Here is a 27,983-nt window from a genome sequence, read left to right on the forward strand (position 1 = left end):
TCGTATCTTTTTGACCGGGTTACCCAGTCTTACTGTGGCCGCCTGGCCTCGCAGGGCCCTGACCGTATTTTTTCTTATGTCCCGGCTTCATTCCAGGTTTATAAACTGTACTAAGTGCAACCGGGTTATCTCCATCACCGACCCTCATCGTTGGTGTGTAGAGTGCCTGGGTGCAGAGCACGCGCTGAGTCGTGCCCCTGTTGTGCGACTTTGCAACCGCAGGCTCTTCGTAGCATAGTGGCCAAGATTCTCAAACTCTTTGGCCCCATGGATCCTGCGGGATAGGCCTTGAGCTCGGCCTCAGCGCTCTCATTGGACGCCTCGGTCTCGAAGTCCTCGGCCTCGAATTCGCCGTCGGCCTCGAAGGCTCCGGCTTCAGCCCCACCGGCCTCGGGTAAATCTCCTCTTTCCTCCGCAGGTGTGCCAGCAAAGAAGCCTACCTCAGAGTCTCATGTCAGTGCCGCCTCGTCGGCGTCTTCGAGACATCACTCTAAGCATTCCTCCTCAAGTAGAGAATACTCTTCCTCCAGGTCGCCCCTGAAGGAGCGCACTGCTTCAGCTCAGACCCAGCCACCTTTGCTCTCGGTGCCTATGTTCGAGGACATGCTTAAGGCTATTCTTACCATGCAGCTTTCCTTAGTGGTGAGCCAAATGGTCCCGACTTCGATGCCTCTGACCTTGGTCTCGACCCAGTCTCGGTGTGACCAGCCTGAGCGTCCCCTCGTTTCTCGAGGCCATGCCCGCAAGACTCGCTGGGTTCCCTCGAGTGATTCTTCATCCCCCGAGTCACCTGTGACTTTTCGGGGATCCAGGCCAGGGGGCCGTTTTTCTCCTGCTACTATGTCGAGGTTTGCCTCTCCTAAAAAGCCCCGGTCTTCTCCGCCTAATCGGGGCAGGTCTCCGACCGTGATGCCTTCCAGACACACGCTTGTCCTCGAGTTGGTCTCTGGTTTGTGTTCCCCATCAAGGCAGCTACCAGCCTCTAAGGGGTCTTCTTCGAAACCGGTGGAGGAATTCTCCTTTACCCCATCTTCCCCAAGGCGTCGCCAACTAATTCCTCGGACCCCGTGCAAAGTGGACCTGGTCCACTTTGCACGGGGTCGTTCCTCGACACCCCCCAGACGCTTTAGTCAAGCCTCTTCGGTCTCCCATTCGCAGGACTCCGAGGCCCCGGCTTACTATTCGAGGGAAATTTCTCCCTCTTTGTCGGCTGCCCCCAGATCTTGCTCGGGGTCTCCTCAGGAAGATGAGTCTTCTTCTCGAAACTCCTCTTTTACTCGTTTCATCTCTGACATGGGTAGGGCCTTGAAACTGGACCTCCAGTCTGAGTCCCGTTATACCCAGGAATATCTGGCGGAGGTGGGTGTTGATCATCTGCCCCACGAGGCATTGCGGTTGCCATTGCACCAGGTTCTCCGGCAAACCTTTCTCCGGAACCTGGAGACCCCCTATGCGGTCACGGCCATTCCCTCCAGTTGGAATCCTGTTACCGGACGATCCCGGTTAAGAGGTTTGAAAGTTTTCAGCTTTCTCATCAGTCTTTGGTGGTTGAGTCTTCCTTAAAGAAATCCAACCCCTCTAAGGTTTACACTGCTGTCCCTCCTGGGATGAGAGGGCCGAACAATGGACAAGTTTGGTCGCCGTCTTTACCAAAACTCCATGATGGCGAATCGTGTCCTCAACTATAACTTTATCTTCACGTCCTACCTCCGGTTCTGTGTGGATGCTCTCCGTTCGTTCCGGGAGGACGTACCGGATTCTCAGCGTCAGGAGTTTCGTCTCCTCGAGGAAACCCTCTCCCAGTTCTGCCTCTATATGTTTCAGGCGGCCTACGATGCCTTTGAGTTGTCCTTGAGGGTCACGGCATTTGCAGTCGCCATGCGTTGCCTCGCTTGGCTCTGCCTTGTGGATATGGATCCAAATCTACAGGATCGTCTTTCCAATCTCCCGTGTGTGGGTCATGAGCTCTTCGATGATTCTATCGAAGCAGCCACCAAGCGCCACGAACGGACCTTCGCCTCTCTAGTGAAACTTAAACCGAAAGCCCCCACGGCTCGGCAATACAAAATTCCTCTCTGGAGGTACCCACAGAAATCTACTCCTGCGTTCTCTCGACCTCCTTCAAAGTGGCCGCAACAACAGCAGCAACGTCAAACTAAGGCCCAGCTGCCGGCTCCGGCGAAGACTGGGCCGTCTTTTTGACAATTCTGGTCCGAGCCTTTGGGCTCCCTTCCTCCTAGAGCCTTCCCCCTCCCCATCGGGGGTCGTCTCCATCATTTCTATGCCCAGAGGGAATGTCTTACCACCAACAGTTGGGTGCTTTCTATCATCTGGGAGGGGTACTCCCTTCACTTCAGTCACGTACCCCCGGACCTCCCTCCAAGAGAGTTTCCTTCTGCTCGGTCTCAGCTGCCTCTCCTTTTGCAGGAAGCTCAGGCCCTTCTTCGCCTTCGGGCGGTTGAGGAGATTCCCCCGGACCAGTGGAATACCGGATTTTATTCCCGGTACTTTCTGGTACCCAAGAAGACGGGGGATCTGCATCCAATCCTAGACCTCTGTGCTCTGAACAAGTTTCTGGTCAGGGAACGGTTCAAAATGCTCACTCTTCCTACTTTGTACCCCCTCTTGGATGAGGGGGACTGGCTTGCTCACTGGACCTCAAGGAGGCGTACACGCACATTCCGATACACCCGGCCTCTCGCCGGTATCTGAGATTCCGTGTGGGGGATCTCCATCTCCAGTATCGTGTTCTTCCCTTCGGCCTGGCGGCCTCTCCTAGGGTCTTCACAAAATGTTTAGTTGTGGTAGCTGTGGCCTTGCGTTTCCGCGGCCTGCAGGTGTTTCCCTACCTCGGTGACTGGTTGATCAAGGCGTCCTCTCGCAACGAAGTTCTGCGAGCAACAAATCAAACCATCTTGCTCCTTTAGAACCTTGGCTTTGAGGTGAACTTCCCCAAGTCTCAGCTCTGCCCGTCCCAGTCTCTGGAATTTATTGGAGCGGTCCTGGACACGGCTCGTCTCTGCTCCTTTTTGCCTTGGCCTCGACAGGAGGCCCTTGTTCGATTATGCCGGAGGGTAGCCCATCTGTCCTCGGTCCTCCTAGGTCACATGGCCTCCACGGTTCACGTGACTCCTTTTGCCAGACTTCATCTTTGTATTCCTCAATGGACTCTAGCGTCCCAATGGAACCGGGATCGGGACCCTTTCTCTCGACTCATTGTCGTGACTCCTTTGTTGAGGCAGTCTCTCCATTGGTGGATGCTCTCTTCCAATCTTTCCAGAGGTTTTCTGTTTCATGCTCCTCCTCCGCAGAAGGTCCTGACGACGGACTCGTCGGCCTACGCTTGCGGAGCTCATCTGGATGGTGTTTGCACTCAGGGTCTTTGGTCCAGTGCTGACCGCCTTTGTCACATCAATCTGCTGGAGCTTCGAGCAATCTTCCTCGCCCTGAAAGCTTTTAGTCACCTGCTTCGCGACCGAGTGGTGCTGGTCCGCACGGACAACCAGGTCACCATGTATTATATCAACAAACGGGGGAACGGGGTCCCTGTCCCTGTGTCAGGAGACGGTGCGGCTCTGAGATTGGGCCATCCGCTGCAACATATTCCTTCGATTAGTCTACATTCCGGGCCAGCACAATTGTCTGGCGGACAAGTTGTCATCTTCTGCAGCCTCACGAATGGTCCATCCATTCCTTGACCCTGCGTCAGGTATTTGCTCGTTGGGGGACTCCGGACGTTGATCTGTTCGCATTCCCCCACAATCATAAGTTACCCCGCTTCTGCTCCAGGGTCTACTCCCCGCTCAGACTCGAGGCGGATGCTTTCCTGCTGGATTGAACGAATCTGTTTCTGTATGCGTTCCCTCCATTCCCTCTGATTCTGAAGACTCTTGTCAGGCTCAAGCCCACGAGTGCCACCATGATTCTGATAGCTCCTCAGTGGCCCCAAAAGCCGTGGTTCTCCCTCCTGTTATAACTCAGTTCCAGGGAGCCTCTTATTCTGCCTGTTTTTCCTTCACTGCTTACGCAGAGTCAGGGTTCTCTACTTCATCCCAACCTTCAGTCTCTGCACTTAATGGCTTGGTTCCTCAAGACTTGATGCCCTCGTTCCAGTTCTCTCAGCCTGTGCTGGATGTCCTGGAGGTGTCTCGAAAGGAGTCCACTCACCAATGTTACCATCAGAAGTGGACCCGTTTTTCTTCCTGGTGTGTTACTCGACAGCAGGAACCGCTGTCTGCCTCATTATCTGCTTTCCTGGACTATCTGTTACACTTATCTAGCGCTGGACTCAAGTCCTCTTCGGTTCAAGTCCACCTTAGTGCCATTGCTGCTTTTCATCAGCCGATTGACGGGAAGCCTATCTCTGTTCATCCTGTGGTTTCCCGCTTCATGAAAGGCCTTTTCCACATTCATCTGCCCATTAAGCCGCCTCCTGTGGTTTGGGATTTTAATGTGGTCCTTGCTCGCTTAATGAAACCCCGTTCAAGCCGCTAGTGCGGGCTCACTTGAAGTATCTTACTTGGAAAGTTGTGTTTCTTATTGCTCTCACTTCTGCCCGTTGGGTCAGTGAGCTTCAAGCCTTGGTAGCGGACCCACCTTTCACTGTCTTCCATCATGATAAGGTGGTTCTCCGTACCCATCCTAAGTTCTTGCCTATGGTTGTTTCTGAGTTTCACATCAACCAATCTATTGTTCTTCCTGTGTTTTTTCCGAAGCCCCATTTTCACCCTGGAGAAGTGGCTCTGCATTCTCTTGATTGTAAGCGTGCACTGGCCTTCTACTTGAAGTGCACCGCTCCTCATCGTTCTGCTCCCCAGCTGTTCATCTCTTTCGATCCTAATCACTTGGGTGGTTCTGTTTCTAAGTGGACCATTTCTAACTGGTTGGCCTCTTGTATCTATTTTTGTTATGCTCAGTCTAGTCTCTCCCTGCCGGGTTGAGTCACAGGCCACAAGGTCAGAGCGATGGTGGCGTCTGTTGCTTTCCTCCACTCGACTCCACTTGAGGAAATCTGTAAGGCTGCCTCTTGGTCCTCGGTTCATACGTTTACCTCGCACTACTGTCTGGATGCTTTCTCCAGGCGTGATGGCAGTTTTGGCCAGTCCGTTTTGCAAAATCTGTTCTCCTAAATTGCCAACTCTCCCTCCATCCCATTATGGTTAGCTTGGAGGGCAACCACATGTAGAGAATATGCTGCCTGCTTGTTCTGGGATAAAGCACAGTTACTTACCCACCTCCCCATGTTTGGCTTCTTTGCTAGATATCTGAACTGAGGACACACTGAGGAGATGCATGCCCTAGACCGGGCAGGAGGAGCACGCACGCATGCGCGGGCCAATCGCAAGCTTGAAGGTCTTCAAGCAAGTCTGCTTGAAAAACGTCCGCTGGCTCCGTTGGTGACGTCACCCACATGTTGAGAATATCTGCCTGGTGTCCCTGGATAACACCTGTTATAGTAACTGTGCTTTTTCGTCCATGTTTGACCTTTTCCATTCTTTAAATGATGTTTTCTTGTCTATGATCGCTTCCTTCACCTCTGCAGTGAGCCACACCAGTTCTTTGTTCTTTTTCCTCTTGAATTCCTTGTTGATAGGCAGTAAATATAGATTTTGTGCCTCGGTGACTGTGTCCTTAAAAAGGGACCAAGCTTCCTCTAGTGTTTTTACAGTGATTATCCTCTTCTTAATCTTCTTCCCCACCATTAGTCTCATCCATTTGTAATTCCCTTTTTGGAAGTTCAGTGCCATGGCTGTCGTTCTGGACTGATGTTTCGCCCCTGCGTCCAGATTGAAGTGGATCATATTGTAATCACTGTTTCCTAGCATTCCTTCTACATCTACATCTTGTGCCGATCCTCGTAGTCCATTTAGAATTAAGTCCAGAATTGCATTTCCTCTTGTATTTTCCTTAACAAGTTGTTCCAGGAAGCAATCGCCTACAGCATCCAGGAACTTGGTCTCCCTACTGCAGCCGGAGATGCCTAGGCTCTAATCTATCTCCGGATAGTTGAGGTCACCCATGATAACTGCGTTGCCTCCCTTGCAGTTGCATTTAATCTTGTCCATCATTTCTCCATCTATTTCTTCTTACTGCCATGGGGGTCGATGTTCGATTGCAGTCCATTTGTTCCCGGAATTTTGACCCATAGGGACGCTAACTTATCCGTCAGTTGTGGCATGTTCCCTCCAGTAGATTCAATTCCCTCTTTTACGTATATGGCTATGCCCCCTCCTTTTTGAGCCACTCTGTCTCTGCGGTATAGTTTGTATCCCGGTAGCACAGTGTCCCAGATGTTTTCCTCAGTCCACCATGTTTCCGTGATGTCGATGATATCAACATTATCTTTTTTGTGCCATAGCTTCTAATTCACCCATCTTATTCCTAAGGCTCCTTGCGTTTGTGTACATACACTTGAGTTTGTGGCCTGTTCCTTTCTTGCATTTCCTTCCCTTTTGTGTCCCTTTCGATCTGTCTTGCCTGTAATCCGGTGAGTCTTTCCCTCTTATCTTCCTGCACGGTATCCTCCGGGTATACCGGTTCCCGAACCATCAACTCTCTCTCTTGGTCGACTGTCGGAGCTCCCCTTCTTCCTAGTTTAAAAACTTCTCAATTTCTCTCTTGATGTTGCTGGCAAGTAGCCTCATTCCGTCTCTGCTGAGGTGGAGTTCTTCCTTCCTGAATAGCTTGCTCTTCCCCCAGAATGTCGTTCAGTTGCGCACGAAGTGGAATCCTTCTTCCTCACAGCAGCGCATCATCCACATGTTGACTGTTTGCGGCTCCATCTGCCTCTTCTCGTCGGCCATGGGTACCGGAAGGATCTCTGAGAATGCTATCCTCTGCGTTCTGGTCTTCAGCTTCAAGTTTCAAGTTTATTTAAAATTTCTTATACTGTTCAATCAGCCTTTTAGGCGGTGTACAAATTTGGAAAAACAGAAAACAAACTTTAACTAAAATACAAGTTTAAGCTGACATTACATCACCAAACTATAACTATTAATAACTTTTAAAAACTTTTAAGAACAAAGACAAACAAGAACAAAAGGTAAAAGGCAAGAACTACAATAGTCAAAGTAAAAGAGAACAATTAAGGAAAAAACAATAGGAGGGGCTGCTATAAATAACGATAAACTCAATAGTATTTGTTCTCGATTGCCCTTAAAAGGACAGTTAGGTCTCAAAGGCATCAAGGAAGAGAAATGTATTTAGCTTCGTCTTAAAGTTATTAAGATTTGGTTCTTCGCGTAAATAATTTGGAATACTATTCCAAAGAGAGGGGGCAGTGATAGAGAAGATAGTAGACCTCGTATATATAAACTTCAATGATGGTATAGAAAAAAGGTTATTAGCTGTTGATCTTAGGGTCCTTCCTAGCATCCGGTTCCTTCTTAGCATCTGGAACTGGTCTTTCAGTACTTCCCTGTTGTAGTTCCTGTTGCTCACGTTGTTCGTCCCCACATGGATCACCACCGCCATATCTTCCTCTTCCACGCTGTCAATGATCCTGTCAATGCGGCTAACTATGTCTTCTACCTTGGCTCCCGGTAGGCAGGTCACCAACCGATCCAGTCTTCCTCCCGCTATGTAGCTGCCAACTTGTCTGATGATGGAGTCCCCCACGACGATTACTGTCCTCTATCTTCTCCTGATTCTCCATCCGCAGGTCCGTCCGTATCCCTGGTGTATGTCCATCTCTCCAGCCATAGGTCCGTGTTCTTCGTTCTTTCCGTTGTGTCACCCTTTTCTTTGTGGTGGTTTTCTGTTGGGTGGTCCACACTCTGTAGGTGTATCTTGGCAGTTCCACTGTTGCTGGTGATTTTCTGCAGCCTCCCTGTATGCCTATGATCCTCTCCAGCTGTCAGACTTCTTCCTCGATGGTGTCCTCTGTCTTGATGTTCTCTGCATCTGTCTTCCTCCTCCACTGCTTGAAGTCCCTCCAGTTCTAGTACTCTGCCCTCCAGGAGTCTGACTTGTTTCTTTAGGCTCTCCAGCTCTCCGCATCGAGCGCATACGTAAGACCACCTCCCAAAGGGGAGGTAGTCATACATATGGCAGACGGTGCAGAAAACTGGGTAGCTCAACATCCTGCTTCTGTCTGCTGCTTCTATTACTGCGTGCTTGCTGGTCTGCTGTGGATGTCTTCTGTGTCTGCTGTGTCTGTCCTCTGTACCTGCTGTGTCCTCTGCGTCTGCCTGGCCGTGTGTCCTCTGTACCTGCTGTGTCTGCCTGGCTGTGTGTCCTCTGCGCCTGCTGTGTCCTCTGTGTCTGCCTGGTTGTGTGTCCTCTGTAGCTGCTGTGTCTGCCTGGTTGTGTGTCCTCTGTAGCTGCTGTGTCCCCTGGTTGTGTGTCCTCTGTAGCTGCTGTGTCCACCTGGTTGTGTATCCTCTGTAGCTGCTGTGTCCACCTGGCTGTGTGTCCTCTGTAGCTGCTGTGTCCGCCTGGCTGTTTGTCCTCTGTAGCTGCTGTGTCCACCTGGCTGTGTGTCCTCTGTAGCTGCTGTGTCCGCTTGGCTGTGTGTCCTCTGTAGCTGCTGTGACTGCCTGGTTGTGTGTCCTCTGCGCCTGCTGTGGTCTCCTTCTGCTCTCCTTTAGCAGTGGTTTATCCCCTCTCAAGGCCCTTCGCAAAGGCGCTCTCGCTAAGGCGAGCGCCTTTAACGGTCGCCTTCGCATGCCAAACAGCTGAGCGCCATTGGCCCCTCCCCTTTTAAGGGGACGCTTCGGTGGTCGACATCGGGGGGTAGGCAGAGCTAATTCTCGCCAATTCCCCTCTTAGTCTCCTGCCTCTACTTCTCTCTCCTGTGCCTTTCTCCCTTTTAGCTTCTCCCTCTCTCTGCAACTTCTTCTCCTCTCCTGCTTGCCTGCTCCGATCAACTCCACGCCGTTGGCCCCTTCCCTTTTAAAGGGGAGCTTTGGTGGTTGATGTTGGGGGTGGGCGAAGCTAACTCTCGCCGATTCCCCTCTTAGTCTCCTGCCTCTACTTCTCTCTCCTGTGCTTTTCTCCCCTTTAGCTTCTAACTCCCTCTGCCTCTCGCTGAAACTGCTTCTCTGCTCCTGCTGTCTGGAATCCTATTCTGGATGAGATGGTCATTTTGGCCAAGCAGTTTTACAGAATTTATTTTCTCCCACCATCCTGTTCAGTAAGCAAGGGAGAATATGATGACTTCTTGTCTAAGGATAAAGCAGTTACTTACCATAAAAGGTGTTATCTGGGGACAGCAGGCAGATATTCTCATATCCATCCCACCTCCCCTAGTTGGCTTCTTAGCTTGCTTATAAAACTGAGGAACCGCGAGCCGAAGTTGTGTGTGAAGGCACGCACATGTGTACAGTGCGGGCTGTCTCAAAGCTTCTCAAGTCTTAAAGTGATGGTGCACTTTCAACTATTCGTACTGGGCTTCATGGATGACATCATTCACATGTGAGACTATCTGCCTGCTGTCACCGGATAACACCTATTATGGTAAGTAACTGTGGTTTTTGTTCTTCAGTTGTTGGGAGAATATTTTCTGGTGTTAAAATTGTCATTAAGAGTATGATGAGAAAGGTGTATTTCTACTGTTTCCTTACAGCAGCACTTTTCAGCCTCTCTGTGATCTTGACTCTTGTTACAGCTACACACAATGTGTGACTCCTGGAAGTATGGGCTGAAGCCATCTCTGTGCAGGACTTACCTAGTTTGCAATCCCAGAAACAGTTTTCACAATCCCACAGGTCGGGAAGCTCTGGGTTAGAACTTGTCATTCTATATATACTCAATATAGTTTGCAAATCCTTTGCTTTCAGGCAGATTTTTTGGGACACCAAGCCGCAAAATGGTATAAATTATTATATGGATTTTTAAATAAAAAAAAAAAAAAAAAAGAACAGGACTTAGGGACATTTGGAGTATTGAGATAGGACAGACAATTTCTGCAACTCAATGGCAAAAATTTTGGTCCTGGAGAATACATACTACAATGTCAGCATCTATGAGTCAAACATGGTTATTTTTATTACATAGAGTTTTATGGACCCCTACTCGGTTACAAAAAATAGATAGTTCTAAATCTAATAGATGCTGGCATTGTAAGGTAGAAATTGGGACATTAGATCATTTAATCTATTTTTGTCCCTGTATAAATGCCTTTTGGAAAACAATTTGGCCCCAAATTAATATATTATTAGAAAATCATGTTGGACTTACATATGACACAATTTTATTTGGAACAGCAATGAGAACACAGAGTCCAATATCAGCAAACAATAATAAACTTTTATTGATATTAACAGGGGTCGCCATACAACAAATTACTCAAAACTGGAAAGATCATACAAAATTAAATTTCACTTTTTGGTGGAATTCTATTTGCCATATATATAAGATGGAAAAAGCAATAGCGTTACAACATGGTTATATTAAAAAATTTAATAAAATCTGGGGACCATTGGCTCTTTTTTCTAAAGATCAGATATCATAGCACAAGGATAGATCATATAATAGGGGTTAGGGTGGGTACAATATTATAATAACAGATGATTTATAATTTATTGCAAAAGGGGTCTTTATATATGTTTGTATTAAAATATATATTGATGGATATTCAAGTGTATATTGAAAATTATATGTATTATATATTTATCACTTGATGTAAGAAATTTAAAATGAATAAAGAACTTTAAAAAAAAAAAAAAAAAGAACTTGTCATTCTAAAGAATGAGTATAGCAGGTTCCCTGCTCTTGGGGCAAAGGACTAAAGGAGATATGTGGCTCAGTTGAGTATTTCTAACAGGTTGACCAGAACTGCCTGTTATCTATTCAGGTTCCTGGAACAGCTCCAGAGGCTAAGGAATAAACTAAAGACTGCTTATCTTACCAGCATGAATTTACCAGATTTTTGAAGAACAAATCTTGGCATGACGGGGGTGGGGGGGAGGGGGGGTTAAGGTTTATGTCCTATATTTGGCATGTCAGAATGGGCTGGAGTGGGCTTTAATGGCAACTATAGTAGTTGGGACGTAAGACTTTTGCTAAGCAGACTTTTCTGACCTGTGTTTCAAGAACAAAGTAAATTTAGAGTAAAATGTTGTAATATTGTTGGATTGGGGCTTAATCATTAATTGATATTATGTGTGACTGTTGGGCAGACTATATGGTCCTTGCGGATCTTTATCAACTGTCATCCATTACATTACTAAAATATTTTCTCTCCTTTTTTTTCCCAAGCACCAAGTGGGGACAAAGATATAATTTCCCATATTAGTCAGCATGGGAGTAAATGGCCTTACTGGTTTAAAAAAATGGGTGAGATTTCTTTTTTCATATCTTAGCTGTTTAATTGTGGATATTTGGTGGATTTTATTTTTCATTTTGATTGTAACTTTATTTGTACTAATGTGGGCCTGCTTAAACTCATTGGAGGGGTGGAGTGTGTGTCTGAGAGAAGCAGCTTGTAGGTGTGAGCATATTGATTAAAGTTAGGATGTGTATAGTTGGATTGTAAAGCAGGTTCCTAAGTTTAGGAGCAGAGAAGGAGAGTAAGGGTGTATATCTGAAGGATAAAAGTTGTGTGTGTTTATCAGGATCAGGGTATGTGGGTGAGTGGAGAACTATGTGTGATGAGGTAAAAGTATATATGTGGGGAGGCTGTGTAAGTATGTGGGCCAGAGCATGTGTGTGCACCTCTGTATCTGTGGAGCAGTGTATGTTTTAGTCTAGCAGTAAAAGTTGTATGATACTGAGGGAATACGGTATATGCTGTGGGCTGGGTTATGGGTAGAGGAGGGCATTGGATACTTTATGCTCCCACCTGCACAGACAGATGAGCCGAGGGCTTCTGTTATTTTGTAATAACTCCTTTTTTTTTTTGTCACCTCTCCAGACTGGTACAGGCTTCACTGATGGGTAATAGCTCACCATGACCAGCAGGTGGAGACTGAGACCAAACTTTTGGTTATAGTACTTAATAGCTGTCTCTCTCACTATCTAACAGTCTTTTCTCAGTCTCCAGCAGGTGGTAGGTGAGCTGTGCCAGTTTCCCTTGTTAGGGCTGTTGGAATTTGTTTAGGGCTCCTTATCCCTGTTCTGGTGCTGGACTGAGCTTGGAGGGGCCCTGTTTGAGAGTCTGTCCAACCTCGGGGGTTGTCATACTCAACGAATCTCATGATGAGTCCCTCCCCCTTCCTCCACCTCCCTAAAATTTTGTAGAGGTGCCTCAGCTGTAAGCCTTGCCACCGATACAAGCAAGGAATATAGCTTTCAGAGTTAGTGGAGTCTGTTCTGAAAAAAAAAAAAATCTTTAGGCAGTGCCAGTCTGAAGGGATCCTTCCCTTGCTTGTTGTTGCTTTTTGTTGTTAACCGGCACTTTATATTTTAGCTAGGTCGCTTATTGCGCAATGAGTACTTTCACCAGGAGAAAATGCTCATTGTGCTCCAGATGTAAGGCACTTGTGCTGGCCTGTGCAAGCGCTGTGCAGGCCATCGTGAAGGGGAATCCTCATTGGCATCGGGTGCCAGTGTCCAGGGATCTCCTTCGCGAGTGCCTCACTTGCCAGCAGCTGACAGCAGGGAAGCCCGAGCTTCCCTCGCCACCCACACAGGGATTTCCCCAGTTGCCGATGGTCAGGGTAAAAAGGATTCCCTTGCCGCCGATGGTGTGAGGATTCTATTACAGCTGCTGCCGGCTTTCCTGCTTTAGTGGCTGGGACAGTTAAGGCTTCTCAGCCACTACAGGCTTTGGAGGGGTCACTTTGGCAGAGATCCACTCCATTTTTGGCGGGAAGCACCTCCATTTTGTCTTCAGCCTCAGGTGACCTTCCCCCTATATTGGAGAGACAGGGGCAGGTTTCTGTTGAGTCCTCTTTTTGGTAGTGAGTCCCATTGGGCCGCCAGGGTTTTTTTTCCCCTGATTATGTTTTTGCCTTGTGCAAGGCTTATTTTTAAGCGGCTGGCAGTCCTGCTTCCGCCCCAGGGGTCTCAGGGTGGAAGGGGGTTTCCCTCTGCATCCACTCCAGTTTGGCCCCCCTCAGCTCCAGTCTCATCCCTGCTTCCTCCTCCCTTGGCCAAGCAGCCGCGGTTGTCTTGGGACGAAGATTTGGTGTATGAGGAGTAGTTTTCATTGGATGAGGATCTGGACCCTTTGGGGGTCCTCCAGGATCCTCTCATGCAGGACGGATGCTGGTAGCGGTGGTTTTACGGTTCTGTTTGCCAGCGAGGATGTGTCCATGGTGCACATTTTTCAGGGGGAAGAGCTCGGTTACCTAATTCTTCAGATCTCCTTAGTGTTGCGCTTTGAGGAAGATGCAAATGAGTCCCCCCCGTGTGTGGTGGACCCTCTTCTTCAGGGGATTCGTTCTGCATCCCGCTCTTTTCCTATGCTTCAGGATATTCGGGATATTGTTCTGGCGCAGTGGAAGACGCCAAAGGCGCCTTTTCATTTTGCATACTCTATGGCTCGTTTGTATCCCATCCCGGAGGAGGATAGGGATACCTTGAAGTTGCCAATGTTGGACGCAGTGGTCTCAGCTATTGCTGAGCGGCATATGGTGACTGAAGTGCGTAGGTTAGAGGCCCTTCTTAAGCAGGTGGTGGTCTTGTGGCTCGGGCCATGTTTTGGTGGGCCAAGCATTTCCTTGACTGTGAGTCTGATGACTGGTCTTTGGATCAGGAGGTGGTGAAAATTGAGATGGCTGCCTCTTTTCTCACTGGTGGCCGCATGTCATAACTTGTAGCTTTGGACTTTGTCGGTGGATGAGGCGTCTAAGGCTAAGCTGACAAAATTTCCCTTTCGGGGATGTTTTTTGTTTGGCGAGGATGAGGACAAGTTGGTTCAGACCTTGACAGACACTAAAGTGCCCCATCTGCCTGAAAACCGTGCACGTCCGCCTGCGCGGGGTGGCATTGCTCGGGGGCATTTGCATGATTTCAGCAGGTATTGCCCTGGTCGAGGGGACTGCTTCTTTTCCAGCCTCTGGGGTTTCTTGGGACTGTTTCTTTCAGCATGTGCAGTCTTTTTGGGGGGCCCATTGGGGGGATGTGCTTCCTCCGCTGGCTCCTCTGCCGCCGACCTGCCTAATGACTCCTTGCCGGTGCCTGCCTTGGTTCCGGTGGGCATTCTGTTGCAAGGTTTTTACCAGGGGTGGGCTGAGATCACAACAGATCAGTGGGTCCTGAAAGTGATTCGGGATGGTTACGCTCTGGAGTTTCCCGCTCATTGCCAGATCACTTTCTTACTTCTCCTTTTCAGGCGGCATAGAAGAAATGAGCTTTTTGCCAGATGCTTCAAAGATTGTTAGCTCTCAAAGCTGTAGTGCCCATGCCTCTGTTGGTGTGGGGCACCAGTCGGTATTCAATTTACTTTGTAGTGCCCAAGAAAGAGGGGACTTTTTGGCCCATTTTGGATCTGAAAGGGGTTAACAGGGCTCTGCGAGTTCCGTCTTTTCGTATGGAGACCCTCTGGTCTGCCGGGGGAATTTCTGACCTCTCTCGATCTGACGGAGGCCTACTTGCATGTTCCGATTTGGGCCTCCCATCAGTGGTTCCTTTGCTTTACGATCTTGGGACGGCACTATTAGTTTTCTGTGCTTCCTTTTGATCTGGCCACGGCTCCTCAGACGTTCATCAAGATTATTGTGGTTGTGGCGGCGGCCTTGTACAAGGAGGGCATTCTGGTTCACCCCTATCTGGACTACTGGTTGATCACAGCAAAGTCTTTTCAAGAGAGTACCCGGGTTATGGCTCCGGTTGTGGTCCTACAGTCGCTGGGATGGGTAGTCAACCTGTCCAAGAGCCGGTTGGCTCTGTCTCAGCACCTGGAGTACCTTGGGGTTCTTTTCGACACCAGTTTGGGGAAGGTCTTCCTGCGGGAGGCCCGAGTGGTCAAGTTGCAGTCGCAGATTCGCCTTCTGATGGCTTCCCGATGCCCTCGGTCTCAGGGTTTTCTCCAGGTTCTGGGATCGATGGTGGCTTCCATGGACATAGTTTAATGGGCCCAAGATCACATGTGCCCACTTCAGCATGCCCTGCCCCTGGTACATGATCTGGACTCTCCCCTCTTTGGGGGTTAGTCCATTGCAGTCTCTGTTGGTGGCTACGGTCTTTCAATCTGGTGCAGGGAGTGAACCTGGATCAGCCACAGTGGATAGTTCTGCTCACGGACGCCAGTCTTCTTGGTTGGGGAGCTCAGTATCTCAGTCGCTCAGCCCAGGACAGTTGGTTTCCAGAGGAGGCATCTTGGTTGTTCAATGTTCTGGAAACCAGAGCCATCCGGTTGGCGTTGTTAGCGTTCCAGACCTTGTTGATGGGCAAGTCTGTGGGTTCTCTTGGACAATGTCACGGCGGTAGCCTATATCAGTCATCAAGGGGGAACCAAGAGTCATCTGGTGGCGCCCCGGTTCTTCAGTTGGCGCAGGGATGTTGAGGCTGAGGGGTTGGATGCTCTGGTACAGCCTTGGTCAAGGGCAGGTCTCCTGTAAGTGTTTCCTCTGTGGCCAATTGTGGGCAGAGTTTTTCGCATAACTCGGCACCCTGGCCGCGTGATAAAAGGGGACGTGCCAACGGAGTTTACTCAGCACTGGGCCAGCCGAAGGGAGTGCAAGCACGTGAAGAAGCAGATCGGAGGATCCGCAGGAGAGTGTGCTTGATTCCTATTACAGGTTAGGTACAGGCTGACACAGCAGTGAGGGCGGGTGGACTAGCAACTGGAGCAGAGGAGAACCGGAGGAGGAGTTAAGGGGAGCGGAGAAGGCAGGAGAGGCGAACAGAAGAGGCGGGTGGTAGCTCCGCCCACTGCCGACGTCACACCCGATTTCTCTCTCTCTCCCCCCATAAAAGGGGACGTGCCAACGGAGTTTACCCAGCACTGGGCTAGCCGAAGGGAGTGCAAGCACGTGGAGAAGCAGATCGGAGGATCCGCAGGAGAGTGTGCTTGATTCCTATTACAGGTTAGGTGCAGGCTGACACAGCAGTGAGGGCGGGTGGACTAGCAGCAGGAGCAGAGGAGAACCGGAGGAGGAGTTAAGGGGAGCGGAGAAGGCAGGAGAGGCGAACAGAAGAGGCGGGTGGTAGCTCCGCCCACTGCCGACGTCACACCCGATTTCTCTCTCTCTCCCCCCATAAAAGGGGACGTGCCAACGGCGCGCGGCGAAGGCGCTCGCCTTAGCGAGAGCGCCTTTGCGAAGGGCCTCAAGAAGGGCACCAAGAAAGGGCTAGCAACTCTAGCCGGTCTCTCAACTTATCCAACTTGTTAATTATTCAACTGACTTCAGTCCTTCTTTAACTTCTACCAAGTCTTTACACTCTCTACTTTCAGCTTCTTATCTAACCAACTAGCTACTAAAACTTCCCCACTAAACAGGCAGACCTCATAAATCTCACTATCCCCAAACCACTTTAATAGGCAGACTCTTTTAATCAGGCTGACCTCTCTGGCACACTAACCAACAGGCTACCTTAACTGACAATTAACTAACTATAAACTATCTCTATCCCCCCAATCTCAACACTTTCTGACCAACTCCTAACATCCCCCATTCTAATAAATTAAAAAAAAACAACAAAAAAAATACACAATATAAAATTAAATAAATAAATAAATAAATAATAATATTAACTTTTTGTAAATGGCAGGTAGAACTAGAAGCAGCAAGACTTCAATCAAAACAGGCAGTGTAGTCACAGGAAGTACCCAGGGGATGGCTATGGTTCGAGTACAGATGGGGGAGGAACCAGGACGGAGGGCAGAGGTCTCTGTACAGACCGAGGCCATCCCCTCAAAGACGTCTATAGTCTCAACACAGACGGAAGTAATGGATCAGCCAGACAAAGACCTTCTGCTAGAGCTGAGGAGCCTGAGAGAGGAGGTTCAGCGCCTAAGGAGCATCCGAGACGACGAAACCTTCATCGATGGAGTCATCCAGGAGCTATCGCGGATCAGGATCAGGAACCTGACAGGACCACCCTGGGAACACCCAAAGCATCCAAACCCGCAAATTTGAGACCAACTGCTGGAATGCAAGAAGTAGCTGGTGACGCTGACTCCTGGCAGCTGGTGACTTCCTCCACAGGGAAACGCAGAGGACCTAATTCTGTCTCTCTCTCTCACATACAGGGCAGCTCTACATCGACACCACAAATCATCCTTAAGAACAGATACCAGCTGCTACAGGAGGGTCCTGATAACGAGGTACAGGAAGATGTTCAGCAGATGGTTCCAGAGTCAACAGTTCAACCCACCCCTAAGAAGCGTAGAGTGGTGGTCATCGGGGATTCGCTGCTAAGGGGCACCGAGGGACCAATTTGTAGGCCGGACCTGCAATCAAGAGAGGTCTGCTGTTTGCCAGGGGCCAGGATCCGGGATGTAACCGCTTGCCTTGACAGACTCATCAGGCCCCGAGATCACTTCCCCATGATCCTCATCCACGTCGGGACCAACGACACCGCCAGGAGCACCGTGAACAGCTTACCTGAAGACTTCAGGGCCCTGGGTGAGAAGCTGAGGAGAATGGATGCGCAGGTGGTCTTCTCCTCGATCCTCCCGGTAAGGGGCAAGGGCAGTGCCAGGGAGGATCGCATCCAGAGGGCTAACGACTGGCTGCAGGGATGGTGCAGGGAGATGAATTTCGGATTCCTGCACCATGGAGATGCATTGCAGGGACTACTGGGACAAGACGGGTTACACCTGACCAGAAGAGGGAAGAATGTCCTTGGACACCGTCTAGCCCACCTACTTCACAGGGCTTTAAACTAGGTAAGTTGGGGGAGGGTACAGGCACAAATTACCTACCTGGTGTGCTAAACTGTCAATACTTTTATGAGGCTGGGATAAATAGTATACACACTATCGAGTCTAGGGAAGGTTCACATTACAATTCGGGGTCACATTGTAATTCAGGATCTAGGAGGACTACACATTGCAATTCTGGGTCCGGGGAGTGTACACACTGTAATTCCGGGACTAAGGGCAGTACACATTGTAATCCTGGGTTCAGCAGGGGTATACACATTGCAAATTTTGTGAAAGGAGTTCAAGTAGCCCATGCGGGAACTCCCCCACAGGATACACACATTTCCGTTTTTGAGATAGGTACATACTGTAGCTCTGGGTCTGGGGAATCCGGGTCAGGTACAAGATATAGCTCTGGGTCTAGAGAGAATACCAAATATGAGAATACCAAATATGCGAATAATGCTAAAAGTGTCCAAGTAACTCAAACAGGAATATCCCCACTAAGACATAATAAAAACACAACATGGAAGGCTATGTACGTTAACGCACACAGCTTGGGAAACAAGATACTGGATCTGGAAACAGAAATAAGGAATGCCGACCTGGATGTGGTGGCAATATCTGAGACCTAGCTCACAGACTCACATGGGTGGGACATGGTCATACCAGGTTACAACCTGCTCCGCCGGGACAGGGAGGGTAGATTGGGAGGTGGTGTTGCATTATATACAAAGGATGACATTAAGGTCACAAGGATTACAGATGTCCAATACACGGGGGAATCCCTTTGGGTTAATTTGGCCAGAGGGAAGGACAAATGCCTGTATCTCGGCGTTATTTACAGACCCCCAAGACAACAGGATGACCTGGATATGGAATTGATTGGAGATATAGAGAATATCACCTTGCGTGGGGACACGGTATTGTTAGGTGACTTCAACATGCCTGATGTGGATTGGGGCACACTTACCGCTGCTTCCGGCAGCAGCAGGAGGCTATTAAATTCTTTGAAGGGAGCACGTCTCAGGCAATTGGTGTTGGACCCAATAAGGGATCAGGCAATACTGGACCTGTTGCTTACCAATGGTGAAAGTGTCACAGAGGTCTCGGTGGGAGACACATTGGCCTCAAGCGACCATAACATGATATGGTTCAATCTTGGGAATGGCTTCACTAAACCTGCCACACTGACCAAGGTCCTCAAATTCAAGGACACAAACTTCCAAGAGATGAGTGACTTTGTTCACCAGATGCTACAAAGCCAAGCAGAAACCGATAGTGTGGATGAAATGTGGTCGACTCTGAAAGCCACCATACAGGAAGCGACAAACCGTTATGTTAAGCTAGTAAGTAAACACCGTAGAAACAATAAACCACAGTGGTTCACTGCGGAGATCTCAGACCTCATCAAAGAAAAGAAAAAAGCATTCATCTCTTACAAACAATCAAGGGAACAGGACTCCAGGGCAGAATATCTGACCAAGTCAAAAGCCGTCAAAACAGCAGTCAGGGAGGCTAAATTCAACATGGAGGAATCTCTAGCAAAGAACATCCAGAAGGGAGATAAATCATTCTTCAGGTATATCAGCGACAGAAGTAAAAACTCAGGGGGAATAGTACGTCTAAGGAAACCAGACGGAGACTATGTGGAAAAGGACTCAGAAAAAGCCCAACTGTTAAATGAATACTTCTGCTCTGTCTTCACCCGAGAAGCTCCGGGGCATGGCCCTCAGTTACAGACAAGGGCTGACTCAATTGACCCATTTAGCGATTTCAAATTTATGCCCAACAGTGTCCACGTTGAGCTGTCCAAGCTCAAGGTTTACAAGGCAATGGGACCGGACAACCTGCACCCCAGGGTACTCAGGGAGTTGAGTGATGTCTTGGCGGAGCCGCTGTCGGCGCTTTTCAACCTCTCCCTTAGTTCAGGTAGCGTCCCGTTGGACTGGAGGAAGGCTAACGTCATTCCACTCCACAAGAAAGGCTCCAAGACAGAAGCGGCAAACTACAGACCAGTGAGTCTCACATCAATAGTGAGCAAACTAATGGAAACTTATCAAACACCAATTAGATACGATCCTGAATGAAGAGAACCTACGGGATCCCCGTCAACATGGATTTACTAAGGGGAGATCCTGCCAATCCAACCTGATCAGCTTCTTTGACTGGGTGACGGGGAAGCTAGATGTTGGAGAGTCCCTGGACATCGTATACCTGGACTTTAGCAAAGCATTCGATAGCGTGCCTCATCGCAGGTTACTAAGCAAGATGAGTTCCATAGGATTGGGCGACACATTGACAAAGTGGGTTGGGAACTGGCTTGGAGGTAGGGTTCAAAGGGTAATAGTGAATGGAACCCCCTCTGAAATGACGGAGGTGATCAGTGGAGTACCCCAGGGCTCTGTCTTGGGCCCGATACTGTTCAATATCTTTATAAGGGACTTGGCAGAAGGACTCCGAGGTAAGATAACATTATTTGCCGATGACGCCAAACTAAGCAATGTAGTGGGCAAAAGCACAATAGATAAAAATTCAATGCCCGACAATATGATGCATGATCTACTCTTACTAGAGAGCTGGTCTAAGACATGGCAGCTCAGCTTCAATGCCAAAAAATGCAAAGTTATGCACCTGGGTACCCAGAATCCATGCAGGACTTATACCCTTAATGGCGAGATCCTAACAAGAACAGTTGCAGAACGAGATTTAGGGGTGATCATCAGTGAGGACATGAAGGCTGCCAATCAAGTGGAGCAAGCTTCTTCCAAGGCAAGACAAATCATAGGTTGCATACGCAGGGGTTTCGTCAGCCGTAAGCCTGAAGTCATTATGCCTTTGTATAGATCCATGGTGAGACCGCACCTGGAATACTGTGTGCAATTCTGGAGGCCACATTACCGTAAGGATGTGCTGAGGCTGGAATCGGTCCAGAGAATGGCCACCCGGATGGTCTCGGGATGAAGGATCTCCCGTACGAAGAACGGTTAGATAAATTACAGCTATACTCGCTCGAGGAGCGCAGGGAGAGGGGAGACATGATCGAGACGTTCAAGTATCTCACGGGCCGCATCGAGGTAGAAGAAGATATCTTCTTTTTCAGGGGTCCCACGGCAACAAGAGGACACCCGTGGAAAATCAGAGGCGGGAAACTGCACGGTGACACCAGGAAATTCTTTTTCACCGAAAGGGTGGTGGATCGCTGGAATGGTCTTCCACTTCAGGTGATTGAGGCCAACAGCGTGCCTGATTGGGATCAAATGAGATCGACACGTGGGTTCTATTCGCAAAGTAAAGGCAGGGGAGGGTCATTAGGGTGGGCAGACTGGATGGGCCTTGGCCCTTATCTGCCGTCGATTTCTATGTTACTGGTGACTCCGGATTGGCCCCAGAGCCCGTACTATGCGGATCTGGTTCATCATTTCACGACAGATCCTCTTCCGCTGCTCCTCTCACCCGACCTTCTGACTCAGAGTCCCATTTCAATGTTCAATCTGGGTCCCTTTTGTCATATAGCTTGGCTCTTGAGCGGGAACATCTAGGTAAGAGAGATTATTCAGATAAAATGATCTCCACTCTCTTGGGGTCTCGGAGACTTTCCACTTCCAGGGCTTATGTGCGTGTGTAGTGGTTATTTGAGGATTGGTGTGCCGCGTGTGGAGAGGTTTCCTTTAACGCCTCTTTGCCTAACATCCTGCCTAACAGGGGTCTGGTCTGGTCTTCTCTCTGGGTTTAGTTTGTGGCCTTATCTGCTTTTTTGCAAGTTGCTGCAAGATAGGTGCTTGAAATCACTGCCAGATGTGGTTTGCTTTTTGAGGGCGGCCAAATTGCTTCGGCCTCCGGTTCCGTTTTGGTCCTGACCGTGCTTGTGTGCCCTCCTTTTGAGCCCCTAGGTTCTTGCTCATTGAAGGACCTTATTTTTAAAGGGGGTCTTTTTTGTGGCTATTACTTCTGTGAGCCGTGTTTCTGAGTTGCAGGCTTTCTCTTGTAAGTTTCCCTTCCTGCCGTTTTCTAGGGAGCGTTTTGTGTTGCGGCCTGTTCCTTCTTTTCTGCCAAAGGTGGTTTTGCCTTTTCATGTCAATCAGTCAGTAGTCCTCTCAGTTTTGGAAAGTCGGGAAGGCTCTTCGGAGCAGAAGCAGTTGCGCAAGTTGGATGTCTGTTAGATCCTTCTCTCTTATGTTCAGCGGACCATGGATTGTCGTCCATGGGATCATATCTTGTCCTCTTTGCGGGTCCTCATTATGGAGATGGCGCTTCCAAGGCTACCATTACGTGCTGGATTAAGTAGACTATCACTTCCGCATATCTTCAGAAGAAGTCTGTTCTGGAATTTCTCAAGGCTCATTCTACTCGGGGTCAGGCAGCTTCTTGGGCTGAGTCTTCTCTTGTGCCTCCAGTGAATATCTGTAAGCTGCGGTTTGGTCTTCTATGCATTCCTTTGTTCGTCATTACTGTGTGGATGTTCAAGCATGTCGGGACGCGGAGTTTGGTGATCGTGTTCTGGTGTCGGCCCTTCGGGGGTCCCAGCTGTGATGGGTACTGCTTTGATACATCCCATCAGTGAAGCTTGTACCGGTCTGGAGAGGTTACAAAAAAGAAGAAATTAGGTTCTTACCTGCTAATTTTCTTTCTTTTGGACTCTCTAGATCAGTGATGGCTAACCTTTTTGAGCCCGAGTGCCCAAACAGCCGCACAAAACCAAAGAATTTCCTCAAAGTGCCAGCACGTCAATTAAACCTTAATAACAAGATTTTAGTATCTAAAAACTCTTTATAAAGTTGCCTGAACTATGTAACATCATTTTTAAAGGTTGGAATCTTTGTATTGTCAGAGAATCAATTTGATTCACAATCCTTTGGTTTTCATTTCAATTTATTGGCAATTTATAATGTTTTAATGATTTCATTCATGGGCCGAATACACACATACTTTTCTCTGTCGCCGCACTCTTTGACCAAAAGATTTGTAAGCCTGCAACCACGTCAAGGTAGACTCTTTCAGCAGCTACCCTCCCTCCCCCTTACCTTTGTGGCCAAGTCAAAATGATCTACCAACAATAAAATTTTAAAAACACAAAGCACGCTGTAGGCAGAGAAAATGTTAATTATCATTTATATTCCGCGGGTTTTCAAAGAGGTCAAGGCAGATGACTTTATGCAATTTCACCTCAGTAACAACTATACAAAAATAGACAAATATTCCCCCTCCCTTTTTACTAAACCGCGATAGCGGTTTTTAGCGCAGGGACCTGCGCTGAATGCCCCACGCTGCTCTTGAAGCTCATAGGCTCCCTGCGCTAAAAAACGCTATTGCGGTTTAGTAAAAGGGGGCCATAGTGCAAAATATAGACAGCATATATAAATTCTCAAAACGGACACATTTTGATCACTAAATTGAAAATAAAATCATTTTCCTACCTTTGGTACTTTCATCAGTCTCTGGTTGCACTTTATTCTTCTGACTGTGCATCCAATATTTCTTCCCTTTTTTCAGCCTCCTGTATGCTTTCTCTCCTCCAGACCTCATTCCCTCCCCAAAGTTTTTCTTTGTTTCACCCAGCCCTCTTTCTTTTTTTTTTTTGGCTCCCTGTCCCCCCCTTTCTTTCTTTCTCCTTGCCCTCCCCTATGCCACCACCATTGGGAAAATGCTGCCACCGCCACTGGGGAATAGGCTGCCACTGCCGATATCGGGAACAGGCCGGCGCCGAGTTCGCCCTGCTTCTCTTCCCCACGGGGCCGACCAACTCTAGCCACTCGACGTCAATTCTAACATCGGAGAGGACGTTCTGGGCCAGCCAGGCAACGATTGGCTGGCCCAGAACATCCTCTCCGACATCAGAATTGACGCGGGTGGCGAGAGTTGGTCGGCCCCACAGGGAATAGCAGGGAGAACTTGGCACCGGCCTGTTCCCAATGGCGGTGGTGGCACTCAAGTGGCTAAAGAGACGCAGTTTGCCAGCCTAGGGAGAACACTGGAGGGTGGCCAGCTGTGCACCCCCTTGGGGCGTAAAACCGGGGCAGACCGCCCCCACCCCCACCTTGGTATGCCACTGTCTGTACCTCACTCCCTCCCTATGACCAAAAATTCTTTCTTCTATTCCCCGTGTACACAACCATCTCTTTCCCTCCCTTCCTCTCTCCCAAGTCCTTGCCTTCTGTGTCCAAAAACACATTCCCTCCCCCACCTCAGCATCTCTTTCCCTCCCTTCCTCTCTCCCAAGTCCATGCCTTCTGTGTCCAAAAACACATTCCCTCCCCCACCTCAGCATCTATTTCCCTCCCTTCCTCTCTCCCAAGTCCATGCCTTCTGTGTCCAAAAACACATTCCCTCCCCCACCTCAGCATCTATTTCCCTCCCTTCCTCTCTCCCAAGTCCATGCCTTGTGTCAAAAAACCCATTCCCTCCCCCACCTCAGCATCTCTTTCCCTCCCTTCCTCTCTCCCAAGTTCATGCCTTGTGTCCAAAAACCCATTCCCTCCCCCACCTCAGGATCTATTTCCCTCCCTTCCTCTCTCCCAAGTCCATGCCTTCTGTGTCCAAAAACCCATTCCCTCCCCCACCTCAGCATCTCTTTCCCTCCCTTCCTCTCTCCCAAGTCCATGCCTTCTGTGTCCAAAAACACATTCCCTCCCCCACCTCAGCATCTATTTCCCTCCCTTCCTCTCCCAAGTCCATGCCTTCTGTGTCCAAAAACACATTCCCTCCCCCACCTCAGCATCTATTTCCCTCTCTTCCACTCCCAAGTCCATGCCTTCTGTGTCCAAAAACCCATTCCCTCCCCCACCTTAGCATCTCTTTCCCTCCTTTCCTCTCTCCCAAGTTCATGCTTTCTGTGTCCAAAAACCCATTCCATCCCCCACCTCAGCATCTCTTTCCCTCCCTTCCTCTCTCCCAAGTTCATGCCTTCTGTGTCCAAAAACCCATTCCCTCCCCGACCTCAGCATCTCTTTCCCTCCCTTCCTCTATCCCGTTCATGCCTTCTGTGTCCAAAAACCCATTCCCTCCCCCACCTCAGCATCTCTTTCCCTCCCTTCCTCTCTCCCAAATCCATGCCTTCTGTGTGCAAAAACCCATTCCCTCCCCCACCTCAGCATCTCTTTCCCTCCTTTCCTCTCTCCCAAGTTCATGCTTTCTGTGTCCAAAAACCCATTCCCTCCCCCACCTCAGCATCTCTTTCCCTCCCTTCCTCTCTCCCAAGTCCATGCCTTCTGTGTGCAAAAATCCATTCCCTCCCCCACCTCAGCATCTATTTCCCTCCCTTCCTCTCTCCCAAGTCCATGCCTTCTGTGTCCAAAAACCCATTCCCTCCCCCCACCTCAGCATCTCTTTCCCTCCCTTCCTCTCTCCCAAGTCCATGCCTTCTGTGTCCAAAAACCCATTCCCTCCCCCACCTCAGCATCTCTTTCCCTCCCTTCCTTTCTCCCAAGTTCATGCCTTGTGTCCAAAACGCACTCCCTCCCCCTTTTGTGTTCCCCGTTTGTCTCCCAGCCCATCTTAGCAACTTTCTCAGCAAAATGTAGCTCGAGCCGCATAGGCTTGTCTTCTATTTCCTGCCTGTCCCGCCACGCACACATAGCCGACCAGAAGTCTTCCCCGACGTCAGCGCTGACGTCGGAGGGCGGGCTTTGCTTAAGCCCTCCCTCCGACGTCAGCGCTGACGTCGGGGAAGATTTCCGATCGGCTGTGTGAGCGGCAGGACAGTCGGAGTAGAAGACGAGCCTCGCGGCTCGAGTTATATTTAACCCCGCGGGTCCCCCATCGTCCCCGTTCAGCTCTCTCTCCTGTGCACCCCCTGGTAGTACTGCCCTGATGGCGGCCCTGCGCGTGCCAGCTGCAAGGCCTTCGCGTGCCACAGTTGGCACGCGTGCCATAGGTTCGCCATCGCTGCTCTAGATGGTACAGCACACCACAATGTTTGTTGTCCTTTGTTCATGCAGGTTTTTACACGTGAAGATTTTGCTTTTTCTGTGGGTTCTAGTATTTTTCTAGGACTGGGGAGATCAAAGAACAGCGGCTGTGTCTCGGCTGGCATAGCTAGCGAGTTGTGGGGACCTTTTGCTACATTTACCTATAGCATTCCTGTATGTTATTTGTTACTCCTGTTAGGAGTGTTGTTACTGTTTTTAATTAGTTTTTTCTTAGTTCTGCTTGGCTATTTGGTAGACTGTTAGAGAGTGGGAGTGACAGCTATTAACTACTATAATCAAAAGTTTAGGCTCAGTCTCCACCTGGTGGTCATAGTGAGCTATTACCCATCAGGGAAGCCTGTACCGGTCTGGAGAGTCTAAAAGAGAAAATTAGCAGGTAAGAACCTAATTTCTCCTTATTCTTTCTGATTCACAGAAAACATCCACAAACTTGGAAGCTATACATTGAAACTGCAGGTAGTGTTGAATGAAAGTAGTGCAAACACTTACGCAGGAAGCTTATTACCATATAAAACAATCAAATTTAAAATTATAGGTAAGGAACATATATAGTATCAAATGATGATTTTCAAATACTAATATTTTCACCTGAGGGATAAATAACCTTTTGTGTAATTATCCTCTTCAGCAGTGCCTTGTTCTGGAAACACAAGAACAACATTTAAATCCTTTTTCCAGTACAATAGGTGAGACATTCTAGACCAGGGTGCCTACACTTTTTTGCTTGTGAGTTACTTTTAAAATGACCAAGTCAAAATGATCTACCAACAATAAAATTTTAAAAAACACAAAGCACACTGTACGCAGAGAAAATGTTAATTATAATGTATATTCAGGGGTTTTTTTTTCAAAGAGGTCAAGGCAGATGACTTTAAAATATGCAGTGTCACTTCAGTAACAACTATACAAAAATAGATAAATATACCCCTTCCCATTTTACTAAACCGCAATAGCAGTTTTTAGCGCAGGAAGCTGCGCTGAATGCCCCGCACTGCTCCCTATGCTTATAGGCTCCCTGCGCCAAAAAACACTATTGCGGTTTAGTAAAAGGGGGCCATAGTGCAAAATATAGACAGCAGATATAAATTCCCAAAACGGACACATTTTGATCACTAAATTGAAAATTAAAATTATTTTTCTTACCTTTGTTGGCTGGTGATTTCATGAGTTTCTGGTTGCACTTCCTTCTGACTGTGCATCCAATCTTTCTTTCTTTCTTCCAGTCCTCATCCCAACCAACATTTCCCTCTCACTCCATGAGTCCAGCTTTTTCTTCCTCTCTCCCTGTCTACCCCCTGCCACCCGACACACTCATTCCCTCACCAAACTTTTTCTTCCTCTCTCCCTGTCCCCTCCTCTTTCTTTGGTTCTCTTTCTTTCTTTCTGTCTTTCTTTCTTTCTTTCTGTCTTTCTTTCTCTCTTGTCTCTCTCCAGAGAAGGCAGAACTGATAGTTGTCAATGGAGGAACAGCAGCCTGTTTAGTTCCAGGAAGCATGAAGCTCTGTCTTTCTTTCTCCCTGCCCCCCAAGTCACCATCTTTGTTTCTTTCTCCCTGCTCCCCCAATCCACCGTCTTTGTTTCTCTCTCCCTGCCCCTCCAAAGCACCGTCTTTCTCTCTCCCTGCCCCCCAAGCCGCCACTACAGCCGCCAATTTCTCCCTGCTTCTCCAACGTGCAAAATCCAGGCCCATGCAGCCATTACACAAACGTTCCCCCATCCTCCTCCCCCCCCCCCCGACATCAATTCTGTCATCGAAGAGGAAGTTCCAGGCCAGCCAGGCAGCGATTGGCTAGCCCAGAACTTCCTCTCCAACGTCATGGAGGGGAGAACGTTTGTGTAGTGGCTTCACGGGCCTGGCTTTTGCGAGTCGGGGAAGCAGGGAGAACGCTCATTAATCGACTCTCATTTCATCGATCGACCTTTTGGGCACCCCTGTTCTAGACAATAGGGTTATTTCTCCATACTCGCATGCTGCAGAAGGAATCTACTCTGGATTTTTCATTCTGCCTCCAGTGTACTTCACAGATCAGTTTAGCGCCCTCTACAGTCTTTTCCATCTGCAACGCGTTACTACAGCTGTGTGTTTTCTGCTGTTCTCATTTTATTGTTTTTGATTCAATGTAGTTTCATCCCCTTTACTGGTATTTTCACGTTTGAAGCAAATTTGGAGCTCTGCCTGCTTGAAAGTAGCTGACAGTCTGATCCCTTCTGGGTACCTGTTAGCCAGTCTGCATAGTTTTCATTGGAGCTCAGTTACCTGTTCTGCTGTAGACTTTATAAACCAGACACAACAAGGAAGACAGCAAGAGACAAATAAAAGCAAGGCAGATAAAGCCAAGAAAAATAAGGATAGGATGAAA

At 48.7% G+C, this 27,983-nt stretch overlaps 1 protein-coding gene across 2 annotated transcripts in view; it reads left to right on the forward strand.

Moving 5' to 3' along the window:
• The window catches only part of SMCHD1 (structural maintenance of chromosomes flexible hinge domain containing 1), a 719,028-nt gene that overhangs the window by 250,520 nt on the left and 440,525 nt on the right, over positions 1 to 27,983 (forward strand). For both annotated transcript variants that reach the window (XM_033933958.1, XM_033933959.1), the window contains exons 18-19: positions 11,200 to 11,277; positions 26,039 to 26,158. In XM_033933958.1, coding sequence (XP_033789849.1) covers positions 11,200 to 11,277; positions 26,039 to 26,158 — 198 coding nt within the window. The remainder of the gene's footprint in view (positions 1 to 11,199; positions 11,278 to 26,038; positions 26,159 to 27,983) is intronic.

The sequence above is a fragment of the Geotrypetes seraphini genome, chromosome 2 (assembly GCF_902459505.1).
Source record: "Geotrypetes seraphini chromosome 2, aGeoSer1.1, whole genome shotgun sequence".
In the NCBI taxonomy this organism is placed as follows: domain Eukaryota; kingdom Metazoa; phylum Chordata; class Amphibia; order Gymnophiona; family Dermophiidae; genus Geotrypetes; species Geotrypetes seraphini.